At 34.9% G+C, this 13,405-nt stretch overlaps 1 protein-coding gene across 1 annotated transcript in view; it reads right to left on the bottom strand.

Moving 5' to 3' along the window:
- The window catches only part of CCDC178 (coiled-coil domain containing 178), a 192,551-nt gene that overhangs the window by 120,606 nt on the left and 58,540 nt on the right, over positions 1–13,405 (bottom strand). Inside the window, 1 exon segment of the mRNA XM_026072842.1 lies at positions 10,407–10,566. Within this exon segment, the coding sequence (XP_025928627.1) occupies positions 10,407–10,566 (160 nt within the window).

Raw genomic sequence — 13,405 nt, 5'->3', positions numbered from 1 at the left:
AGGTGAAAGTTTTACAGAACATGGAGCAATGATTTAGCAGCTGTAAATGGCATCCATTGAGTTCTTCTCAATGGTTTCAATTTTCATCAACCCATAGAGAAGATTTCTTCCAGACTATTCTGATCCCACTACAACTCGATGCATTCTCTGTGTATACTGGGAAAGCAAAAGAGGTATCAAGATCATGGAAAACAGAGGAGGAAATAAGGCCCAACTATGCATATATGCTGCAGAACTCCCCTTGTAAAGGCAATATTTAACACTTGCCAAAATATTAGGTGTGGGAAATATCATAATCCCTTGTCAATCTAACTATGGGATAGATTGTTGTAATTTAAACACCACACTGTGGTAGCAAAAGGATATACTCCTATTTTAATGACCACTGTGCTCTGTAGTTACAAGTGCAATGCTAACAGGCAGATACTCCTACATATGTAAGAAGCAAAACTTTGCAAAGCAAAGTTTATTTGGCATTGTCTTTACTACTAAACACTCCATCCATACCAGATAACATGCATCAGTTATTTCAAAAGCAAAATGGTAGGAAAGTGCATACACTGCGTTGTTGCAAAAATGCAATGAATTCAAGCAACAGAAAATGAGACTGGTAAATAGAAAAAGAAATCCACAGATTGAGGCACAGAAAAAAATTCTGTCAGGAAAATCCTTCAGGTGAAAACCAGTCACACAGTTAAAAAATAAGTAAATGAGCAGCATATTAGAAAAAATGTACAAGAAGTTAGATATATGGATATAGAGGGTAACAATGCTTTGCCTATTTTGCTTAAACAACAGATAAAGTATTACAAATATTAACTGCAGAAAGACAATGAGTTCATAATACCACATTTTTTTTTAATCAACACAACCCTTATCTACACATGAATTTCTCATACTTTTTGTCCCTATACTGATACTCATTTTGGAAGCTTAATTTAAAATAAAAAAAAAAAAAGAAAGAAAACAAAAGAAGGATATAAAATAGAACAGTACCAGAGAGTATCATAAATATGTCCAAGAAACATAATCTAAACTACAAAAATATAGTAAAGACAGTAATAGCATCATGCAATTGACTTATTCAAGGACTTTGGTATTAATTAAACATTTAAAGTATGCAGAAGCCTGCACCTGAACTGACACACAGGGACTTAGGAAGGAGCTAAACCAACTCTAATTATACCATGATCCTAAAACTTCAAATTGGCTAGAGAAAATTCATTATTTTAACTTTGGAGCTAGAATAAGACACAAGAAGTTGGCAAACCCTCCCAGCCTAGTTTCATCACATGAAGTAGTAAATGTTATCTTTTCAATCCTGCACTACACCTACCTCTCAAAAAGGACATACCTTAGACTTCATACATCAAACAAGAATTTTACATTTAATGTCAATTACTACATTCATGTAACATTTAAGGCTATCTTATGGCTTCCTTGCATTGCATTGACACATTGTATCACAAACCAGTCAAAATTCAATCCTTAGAATTAACTGAGCCCAGAGAGAAAGATTATCCACACTCCAGGAGTCCCCAAAGAGTACAGTGTGATTCTTATTCATGTTAGCTCGTGAGGTAAAATCCTCATATGTAATTGTCCAATACACTGGACAGAGAAATAGAATACTCCAAAGGACCAGTTATTGTGCCCTCAACACAGATGGAGGCTAAAGTACCATAATCAGTAGTTCAAAGGCGCCACTAAAATTAAAATACAAGAAGGAACTGTACCTCAATATGAAAATCTTAATATTGTTTCCACCGCTTTGGAGACTGGCATGTTTTGTGGTATGCTTAACAACAGATACAGTATCTTGTCAATGGAGACATTCAGACTCCAGGACAAGAAAAAAAGTCCAACATATTTTTAATTGGTAGTGTTTGCATTCTTAATTTTATGTATTTTTTTTTAGAAACTTCAACTGTAAATGAAAAAGTCATTTTAACAACTTAATATAACTTGCTTAAGTTCCTAAGTCCTTAAGTCAGTATAGATGCTTACTTTATCTTAACAGCATAAAGCAGCACAGCCACTTAAGTCACTTTAAACCAAAGACACCTGGTACCTGCTACCATATTTTGAAATTTGTGCCATTATGGGGAAAAAGAAGACATAAGAAAAGATGTGAACAGAATTCCAGGACTGCAAACTCTGTCTTAATAAAACGTAATGTCCTGTGTGTCAAGTATGCAATTTTCAATTGTTCATAATTCTGAAAATTTTCATTGGATCCCCCAGCTCCCAAACCTACACACATCCCCCTAATATTACATGTAGTTATGCTTTCAGACTTTAATTAGGATTTTTCAATAGGTATGTTTCAACCTTGTGCTGGATTTTAGATTATGTGAAAACAAGGTTATGAGTGAAGAAATTCAAATAAAAATTGGTTTGCATTCTTAGAAACAGCCTTCATGTTTATGTGCTTACACACACACACATATATATACATTATAGATATGAAATATATAATGTGTATTTTAGATATGTGAAATTATAATTAATATTTCTCTCTATATATAATTTTCAGGCTATTGCAATACTGCTATCTTAATATACAGTGAGGGTTAATTTGTTTTTAATTATTATGCATATAGTTTGTTTTTTATTGAAGAATCAGAAAACTATCCTTTAAAAATTCTATTAACCGTCCTCTTTTAAATCCCTTTGATTCTCACTCAGATTGTTATTACTGCCATGGCACCCAACCTCTAGCTAGGCATATTCCTCAGAAGGGAAGGTATATGACTTCCCTATGAGCCAATAAAATCAGTGGGATGGTTATTTGGGTAATACTGCCAGCACTTCCCACAGGACAGCATGTAAGTCAATATGTTAAGTCTACCCAGGAGCATGGAGTAAGATTCAGAAGTCTATCTTGTAACATGGGAGTCCCACATACCAGTGTAGCACACTGTTGGAAGCCACTGAGTCAACTAATTAAAGGCAATTTTATAGCCAGACTATTTGTTACTCTTACCCTGCACACATACAAAATAGCCTAAAGGGAGCAGTGGCTCTCTGTAGCTTAAAAAAATCCTCTTTTGTCATATATCTTAAAATGTAACTTGTGTGTTTACATGGATATGCTGTAACAAAGCTCTTATTTCAGTAACATTGCTATTGATTAGCAGTATTTTTTGAAAATAAAAGATGGAAACCGCTCTGAAAGTATTAGTGCAGCAAGACCAAAAACAATTCCTAGAAGAAAAGATGACCTAAATAGATGAATAGTAAATGATAAAAGACACCCGGTGGATTTTATCTAATGCCATCATGATAAACAGCCCCTTGGATGTAACTTTGTTTTCCCCTATTTCTTAGTTCAGCCTTCAGCAGTATATTACCATATTTCTCTAACAAGCCCTTCTGAGATACGCCATTTCGTAGATTATTTCATTAGTAATACTCTCAGTAACTGATGAGACAACACATCATGACTAGCTGTAAGAACCAGTCATGGATTTTCTGATATATCATTCCACAGACAGAAAATGCTTTTTTATAAAAGACAAAGTGCTCACAGGAACATGCTGATTTAAAACAAAAAACATTTTAAAATGAAAAACATTTAGGTTAAAATCAAAACATTCTGATCACGAAAGTTTCAGAATAAACACTTTTGTTTAAGAATAACTGATTCAAAACTTATTTTAATATCTATGAACTTTAAAGTCAAAATTAAAAAAAATATATACCCCACACTTTTAAACTTTCTGCTTTGTGATAAGGAGCAAATGTCATTCCATTATAAGAACTTCCAAATGAACTGTTGTACATCTGAGAAAATCCTGTTCAATTTTAGATGTAACACAATGCTGGAGTGGGTGCAAATTTAAAGTACAATACTAAAGAAGTATTAACTTATTATTATCTTCTTTTACAGTATCAKGCAACAGTTAAATAAATTAATGGAAAATCTAGAAACATTAATGGGTATTAAGGATTTTTAGCAGAAGACTAATGTTAACTAATACAATTAGTAAGTTATGACTATTGCTACCACTGCAAAGCAAAAAGAAAGCTAAAATACGATCATGTGGCCAACAGCAAATACTAACGAGGACAAATTTTTACGTTTCAAGAGAATTTTGGTTTTGGTCATTCAAGATGTCTTGCTCAATCCTCAAAGGCCACAGTAATCATTTTTAGTTACTTTAATTGAAAGTACAATAATCATACTAGTAGCAGAAAATAAGAGCAAGCAGGCTTCTTTTGAGGTTAAAAAAAACAAGGCACAACATGATTGCTCTGAACATGATCCAATACTCATTATGAATTGTTATGTCAAAGAATTCTTCTCTGTGTGTTTAATACCGCACATATCAGCTCTGAATCAAATGTCAATATGAGAGTTTGGGAACTGTGCTCTCTCTGTAGAACATTAGGTAACGAAATGTTGTGAGAGTAGTTACAAATAGCACAGTGATCAAACATGCCAATCAAATATAACTTTGGTCAAGTACAATACAAGTAAACTTTGCCACGTTTAGTAACATGCATGTCAGTAAAACAAAAATCACACCTTATATTTGGCTGTGATATATCACATTTGACACATGATTATGACATGCTGTGTCACAATCTTATCACTTGGCAACACTTTCTCATGTGATAAGACAAAATCTAGGTGGTCTGCAAAATCAGTGACTCACCTCTCCAGCCAAATCATAAGTATTACATAATAGGGAGGCAAGAACCAAGCAGATTTTTCAGCTTCTCATCCCATTCAGTCCTGGTCATGAATAGACGGCTTCCATCCCTCAGTGCACTGCAAGAGTCTCCTCACAAATATTTTTTTTCTGCCAGGATCTGTGCTGAGGCCACTTGTTTCTTCTGCAGATTGTCCCATACCAGGACCATTCCAACTCCATTTCCATTCATAACATGGACAACTACGGTCTCTATTTTCCTCACCAATTTTCTCTCCTAGTTCCTGGACAGTTTCTGAGACTTGATAAGAGACTGTTTAATTTCCTTTATGGACTTACCAGTCCCTTCTAGTCTACAGAAGAGAGGGATCTCTTGTTCCGACAAAGATGTCACTGTCTACTCTCTTCCTGTCAAGCCATTCAAGCCTTTGTCTCTTGGCAAAAAGTTTTTCCATCTTCTTGTTCTCACTCACTGGCTTTCACTCACCCTCACAAAATCTACAGGTCACCACTAAAAGGACATTTTGTTGGACTTTTCAGAGATATAAAGCTGGGTTTTTCAATCTCACTAGTGTTTTCATTTATTCCTGCATCATTCTCTTCTGCATAAGGTTTAATAGTTCATTCCATCCCACCTTAAAAATGAGCTAATGATGATGATGGTTAATTCTCACTTCCAAACTGCACTGCCAGCTGTGCACCTCTGGCTTTATGTCTTGGCACCTACATCTGTATTTCTCCATAAGTAGAAGGAACTACCAAATAACTTTCAATTTTCAGTCAAAATCTTGCCCTGACTCACCTAGTGTCTGACAGCACTCCTCTCACACTAAACAATACCATGTATGTTGTGCTGATTTGGGTTTTATTTTCACCTTAGTTATGAATAGGTATGAAATGTTACCATGTATATTCACAACCTGTTTTGGAAATATCCCCTCTTAGTTTTTGTACTTCATGACAATTGCAACAAAATATTCTAATTTTTTCAACTACCAGGACAGTAGTTGTCATTCAATGCAACGTCTGACAAGAATTTCTAGGAACCCTAAATCGGAATGTCTTGAACTCCTCTCCTTCAGTAAGCTCCTCTATACTCCATAAGTTAGAACCTTCCTATTTTTGATTTCCCCACTGTGGGGGTTAATGCTGTGAGGACTGATTTTTCAGTCACTCATCTCTCACCTTAAAAATAGGCTTAGCCCTGTCTTATTGCATTATCTATCAGTCTCTCTAGCTCACATATCTCTCATATCCTATCCATTTCACTCAGATTCAGACCCAGAGAATCAGAGCCTGTAAAAACTGGTCTAAGATGTATGTTCCATTACTACTTCAGTAAACCAGCTTTCATCTCCAGACGCTGGGTGACAAAGCCTCCTAATCTACCACAGAGTACTTCCACATCACATTACAGCATCTCACCAGTTTTCTGTAATGATGGCTCAATTTTTAGTCTGATCACAATACAGTTCTTTCTTTCTCAAAGTAACACTCCTGGGTTTCTCTTTAGTCTCACTCTTCTTCCCTTCCCTTCGTGATTTATCCAGTCTTCTTGCCAAATTCCTCAGCAAACTCAAGGGGAAAAGCCCTTGAAAATACAGTTCACAGTTTCTGCCCATCCCTTGTAAATCTCTAGATAAGTGATTTATGAAAGCTAGAACGACATATCACGGATTTTTTTCTCAAACCCATTCACTATTAGCCGTCATCAAATAAAAAAGTACTAAAGGGCTAGAAGGACATTTCATCCAATTCAGTAATGGAAATTTTATGTTATGTCTTATGTTTGACCAATGAAGAAGCTCTCGAACTCACTGCAGTCTTTGAGTCATCTGCTAAACATGAATGTTCCTTAAGCCTCCTTCTTTCTCCCAAAACAGTTTTTCTCTTCTACATTAACGTTACATAACCTATCATACTTCTCTGTAATGCCTATATAGCATTTCACTAGTAAAAACAGATGTGTATGTGTCTTCCTCTTCAAAGATATTCATGCTACATACATTACAAAATGCTGCATGAGATTATTTTCAGTGTCAGGTATATTGCATTTGCCAATTTTCTGTAATACCAAACAGAGATTGCACATATTTTGCTTATGTCAGACACTTGCAAACCTTCTCTCCCCATTTATCATTGCTGAGAATTACCTTCTATAGTCAGAAGCTGCAGAGTGATGGTCTGAAGAAAACAGACTTTTTACAAGTAACACAAGTATTAACATCATCATAAAGACTAAGGCAGAGAGAAAAATACTATACTGATTCATTCATCATTCATTTTGATTTTGTAAGGTATAAAGTGACTTAGCTTGGATTTTTAAGTATTGTTCCCTCATCTTGCATCAAAATGAGCACAGTTCCCAAACCTGGGCAAGTTTTTATTGATTATAGTTGGTCTACATTTAAGCAAACAGATATACTAGCAAAAATCACTTATCTGTGTAATGTGTGGAAGGTGTTGCTGAAAAACTAGGTGTCACAGTTTCAATAAATGGCACTCTTCCTCATTATTATGAATTTGTGAGGTGACAACAGCTGGTATTAAGAAATTTACCGTCAGCTGAATTAGGAGTGGAACATCACTTACTCAGTTTGGAACCATAACGCTGTTGGGTTACCTAAAGTCGTAATTATTATAAGATGCTAAAGCACATATGTACTCCTCAAATACACTGCTGAGTTTCTTCATCAAAAATTCATGTTTTGGCATAAGATAGAACAAAAGAAATCACTTCAAAGTTACTGGGTTTAACAGAGTAAAAAAAAGTGGAAATGTCATTATAAAAGCAGGGACAGTAACTTAGCATTTGGCCAAACAACCAATCAATTTAGTCTCAGAATTGTGAAGTTGTGCTGCATTTCTTCCAAATAAGATTTAAAAAAAAGAAAAAAAAATACCCAGACCAGTTGTTGTCAATCAGGGCAGACAGACAGGGACTTGGGACAGTACAGAACTTCATCTGCATATACTTTCATTTATTGCAATTGAATTCACAACCTATTCAACCTCTAACACAAACAGGTTCTTAACTCCCTAGTTATCTATTTTTATGTGCAATCATAATGCATGCAGATTTGTATATACTAAGCAAGTCTCCTAATCATGTCGCGTTTTTAAAATCTTACTAGTTACTGGTATCCAGTTACAATGAATTCTACAAGTCAACAGTATAACACCTAAAAAGTCTCTTATATCTTTCACCAATCTCTTGCATTTTCAGAAAATCTCTTATCATTTTTCATTATGAATATTTCCAAAGACTCCTTATAATTTTATTACTCTTTTGTAAACTAAGCAGTCAACACCTCTAAGCTGTCCTGAAGAATGTTACTCTGTCTTCCCACTCCATATCCTCTGACAAATGAAGACCTACAAAAGAAACCTATTTTTACCCCTTTCTTTATGTATGTGGAAAGTAGGGAAGATGCATGATAATATTCTTTCTATAGCTAAAATTTTACAGGGAAGAGAATCACAGTGAAACACTACTATAGCCACTACAATTCATATTCCAAAAATGAACTTATAAAAAAAAAAAAATTCTAGAAGCTGGGAGGAGACAACTACTCAAAATCCTGTCACCTCATAGTGATCAGTGACCACCTGCTTGGTGTCAGTCAAGAATCAGTAATAAGCCACACACTTTTATCCTATTTAAATGGTTTTATCAAAATGGTTGCTATTGCAGCAGTTACAATGAAGAAGAAGAATATGAAATCTACTGCAATACACAGGGAAGAGGAGAATTTTACCCCTCGCTGGGGTAAAGAATTTCTAGTTACCAGATAAAAATAGTAGATGACCCTCAAAATGAAAAAGAGAAATTTGCTTCCCTGAGGAAATGAAACAATACTTATTTTGATTACAAGGAATGTCCAGCCTATCTTTTGGATAGGAAAAGGAAGAAAAAATAATTTGGGAAGAAAAAATAAATTCTCTGTAGAACCTGAAAGGGAAAATTATACTTATAAAAGCTAAATGCACAATGAGGTGCTTTCTAATGGAGGCATTCTAACACAAAGGACTCTCTAAAAGGTTAATCATGAAGTGTAGATATGAACAAAGACATAAACAGCTTACCATGAATATTTTTCCGTCAGAAAAGGAGAGTAAACTAAATGGATGCAGGGAGGGAGAGAAAGAGAGACCTTTCACAGAATCACAGAATCGCTGAGGTTGGAAGGGACCTCTGGAGATCATCTAGTCCAACCCCCCTGCTCAAGCAGGGTCACCTAGAGCACATTGCACAGGATTGCATCCAGGTGTGTTTTGAATATCTCCAGAGAAGGAGGCTCCACAACCTCTCGGGGCAACCTGTTCCAGTGCTCTGTCACCCTCACAGTGAAAAAGTTTTTCCTCATGTTCAGATGGAAGCATCTGTGTTTCAGTTTGTGCCCTTTGCCTCGCGTCCTGTCACTCGGCACCACTGAAAAGAGTCTGGTCCCATCCTCTCGACACCCTCCCTTCAGATACTTTCTGATTTGATAGAAGTACATCAGATGTATTTTTTTCCTCATTTTTTTTACACATTTGCAAATGAATTTAGTGGGATTTTCTGGTTGCTGTGAATAAATGATTTTATCTGCATTTTCCACAAAGATAATGAAGAATGACTTTAAAACAACTAGGTAATAACATGGTAAACATTCAAAGGGTGATAGTGTGTGCCTCCATTTCAGCTGCAGGTCTAGAAGGAGAGATGGCATCATAGAGACTGAAACGTGTTCCAATAAAAATTAAAACAGGCTTTCTGCCATGCAGCAAAAAAATTGTACTAACATTAATTTAATAAAGAAATACTGTTACCCATAACTCAGCAGGTATGCAAGGTAGACGGGAGTAGAGACTAGACAGCATGAAGCAGGAAACTTTAGGAAAAATAAGTCTTGATGTTCTAGAGATGGAGGTAAGAAAGGTTCCTCACTGAATTATTCTTAGAGTGATTTCTAAAGTTAAGCTGAAGATGAGCTAGTCCACACACAGGCAAGTATTTTTGACCTCAGAATTAATTTAACACAACCATGGAGTTCAGATTTGATATCGTTGTATATCTACTTTGCATCTTTTTGCACAACTGAAAACAACTCCATGAAAGAGTTAAGAATATTCATATGTTTACAGAAATTTTGTGAATATATTTTCTGTTCCCAAAAGTGTTTGTAATTTCAGCATTGCACAAAAGCCCTGTTATTACATTAGAAATGGGAACTGAAAACGAATATGAAAGACAATTAAGTGACCAAAATTTGACTGACGCACTATTAAGATTGCACACGTTGAATGCTGTTCTTGTAATGAAGTGATTAAAAAAAACGGAAATTTATCGATGCTCTGAGATTTTGTTACTGAACAGTTAGTGAAAAGGATGATTAATGAGAATAAGCTTTTCAAGTTAGCAGGAGAGTTTTCTTTTCTTTCCCAAAGGTTTACACAAATCAAAGTTAAAGAAAACATAGAAGATAAAGCATGCAATAACCTTAAACATTAACAGAAAATTAAAAGCGCAGAAGCAAACGAACAATTTTATAATTTTCCTAAAATCAGTTTTCTATTCACAGAAATACAAACACCTACCACAGGAAAAGAGTGATTTATTTCAATGGCAATATTATTTTGCATACTGACAAGAAGATATTTTGTATTTTAAACTTTTGATAAAACTATGCATCTAAAAAGAGCCAGAACTAACCACATAGTTGGTTTACTTCTTATATAAAAAAACACAGGTCTGATAATACTCACTTCCAAATCTTTCAAATTTTTCTTTCTATTCTGTAATAACTCTCCATATGTTTTTTCTTCCTGCTTTAATCTTTTTTCATATTCTGCTAGCTCATCTTGGAGATGATTAAATGCCATCTGAACATTTTGCTGCTTAAACATCACAGCACTTAAATTTTTCCTTTGAAAGAAAAATATTTCAATTATTTAATTGAGATATTCTGCTACACAGTTTTTAAGTCTTTACTTATAGTTTTGATGTTTAATTAATAAAACAATTAAATAGAGTTTAATAATGTTTAACGTTAATAACGTCTAAGGTTAATTTAGAGTTAAATATTGTTTATTAATAATTTAATAAAAGTCTTCTTTCATATAATGAAACCCTTTTAAAAAGAACAAAGAACTGTATGACAGAGCTTATCATGAATGTTTAGACCACTTAAAGACACTCCGCTTATCCAATGAGTCTATTGAGATGCGTAACTCTCACTAATTTTCAAAAATAGCTTCCATTTTGAAAACACCTTCCTAGAGGATAGACTGTTTCACTCCCACATGCAGCCTATCTGCTTAAATTATAATATTCTGAGATACAGAATAAGCCCTGCATCAGTGACATATTGGACAACCAATATTTTATTATTTATTGGAACTGGATGATTCATGCCCTTTGTATAGCATTTGTTTCATGTCTCTTGTCCATACCTAGTATAGTTTCTTTAAACTGTGCACATTTGAAATCTGTAAAATTAAGCAACTTTCAGAGGTTTATAGTTTGTACTAACATTCTGTTCTCTCAGGGTCTGTATTTCAGTTAAAGTATTTCTAACACTGCTTTTCTGCAAGGTGGACTAAACCAGAGCCTTGTAGGTAATTTAAGACTTGACTGTGTAACAAAGACTATATCATAATGTGCACACACAAGAGGAAACTTAAGAGACAAATTTAACACTACTATGCCCCTTGGGGAATAAATCACAGCATCTAAGGCTTCCTCTGAATCAGTGTCTACAAAAACCTCTCTAAAGAGAGGCTGACTTAAGGGATCCTTGGGAAATTACCTGAAGTTCCTTTTCACTGGAACGCCCTTCTAGCCTTCCTTGTCTCCAGCACATCCCCTTAACTTGCTTCCTGCCTGTATTTCCCTCTTGCTGGGCATCAATCTATCATATGGGAACTGGTGTGTATAAATGGTAAGGGCTCCAATAAAGTATGCTCCTCACATAAACCTTAAATTCACAGGATTTGCCCATCATCTCTGTAATTTAATTAACACCAAACTCCAGTGAGATAAAAAGAATGGAGTGAACGTACTTCACATTAATTCTTAAATCCAGATACAAAGACATGTCTTTATGTCTTCTAAGAGTGAAAAAACAGCTTTTCCAACTCCATTTCTACATGGCTACTTTCATTTATTTCTACATGGGATTCCTGTGGCACATGATTTTCCCTTGGTTAGCAGGTTAGCCTGAATTTTGCAGTAGCCTCTTCAGTTTTATTGCCAATTTTATTGTGGAAAAAAAGGATTTATTTTAAGTTATTGTTATTTTGACAATATTGTCTCAATATTTCTATTTTACTAATATTAGCTAATAGTTAGTCTTCTTTATTGAATTACAGGCAAACAATAATAAATCAAGAAGGTATTATTCTTCAAAGAAAGATACTAGGAAGGAAATTAGAAAAGGACAACAGTTAAGACTGAAAGCAGAAGTAGGGACTCTTGTATCTCAGTTTCTCCACCAAAACAGCCTAGAATTTGCCTGACACCATGCCAGAAAAATGGAGATAACAGCCAAGAGAAAAAGTAGAAACAGGGAGTCCTTTATTCACAGTTGTTCTACTAAGTCAGGCAGGAATCAGCACTCTTCAACAAAAGCAGAAGCATCAATTCAAACAGATTAGTACATTTAACACTGAACTACTGTGTATTACACAAAATATAACAGGAACTGGCTAGAGCAGACTTCCTGAAGATAGACTGATAAAATGCCATTAGATAAGTCAGATTATTGGTGACATCTATAGGAGAAGGTAAATAGCCTGAAAGAAATTGTCTTTCTTCTGAGTATTATCACACTAATCTTCACTAATGAGAAAAAATGAAAAAACACCAACAATCCCAAATTCTTCTGCCCCTCAAGTACAGACAGGCTGAATGCTCTGACAACCAGAAGGCATAAGAACGCTGTTATAGTTTTCAGGAGTTCATGATGGAGAAATTCCAATGTGATGTATGTGCTTTGTTCAGAGAATGACAAAAAGGAAGAAGAATATATTAGTCATTTGGATGCACATTATCAAAATCAGTGGGGATAGCTTGCTTCCCCCCCCCCCCTTTTTTTTTTTTTTTTTTTTTTTTTAACTTTACAGCTCCTTCTACCAGATGGGATCTCTGAGAAGCAGGTTTTCAAGAAAAACACAAAGTTTTCATTACTGTCTACTTTAGGACTAGAAGATGGAGAATTCACTAAAGAATTCCTGTTTGAAAGAGAGCTGAACTTCACAGCTATTTAGAAACAGAGAATTGTTGGAGGAAAATAATCTTTCAGTACCACTTTTTATTTATCTTATCCCTTCCTTCTGTGAGTCTGAATATAGCATTACACTAGTATGAAACTACTGACTTTGAAGTGGTTTTGAGACATGGAAAGATGCCTTCCATTCTTGAAAGTCAATAAGCTCAAATGAACACTGGGTCCCTCTGAATCATTCTGTTTGAATCAAGAGTTGAAAAAGAGAACATCCAGTCTCATACAGTTGGCTTAAAAATTTATATAGAGAACTGCTTTTTTTTTTTTTTTTTTCCAATCAAGAATTTAATGGAATAATCTCTCAGAGATCTTGTAACACCAACAACACAGAAGTGACTGAGACCACAGATGGGGAGCTGTAATATAATGATGCAAGGTTCTTTTTTTCACAATTTACCTATCCTATATAATTCAACAATACAAGCTCTCTTTGACATTGCACAGCAGGTTCACCTTTATCCTTTAAGAGTAAGCCTACTG

This window comes from Apteryx rowi, unplaced genomic scaffold, assembly GCF_003343035.1.
Source record: "Apteryx rowi isolate R43461 unplaced genomic scaffold, aptRow1 scaffold_352, whole genome shotgun sequence".
Taxonomy (NCBI): domain Eukaryota; kingdom Metazoa; phylum Chordata; class Aves; order Apterygiformes; family Apterygidae; genus Apteryx; species Apteryx rowi.
This window is presented reverse-complemented; position numbering and strand designations above follow the sequence as displayed.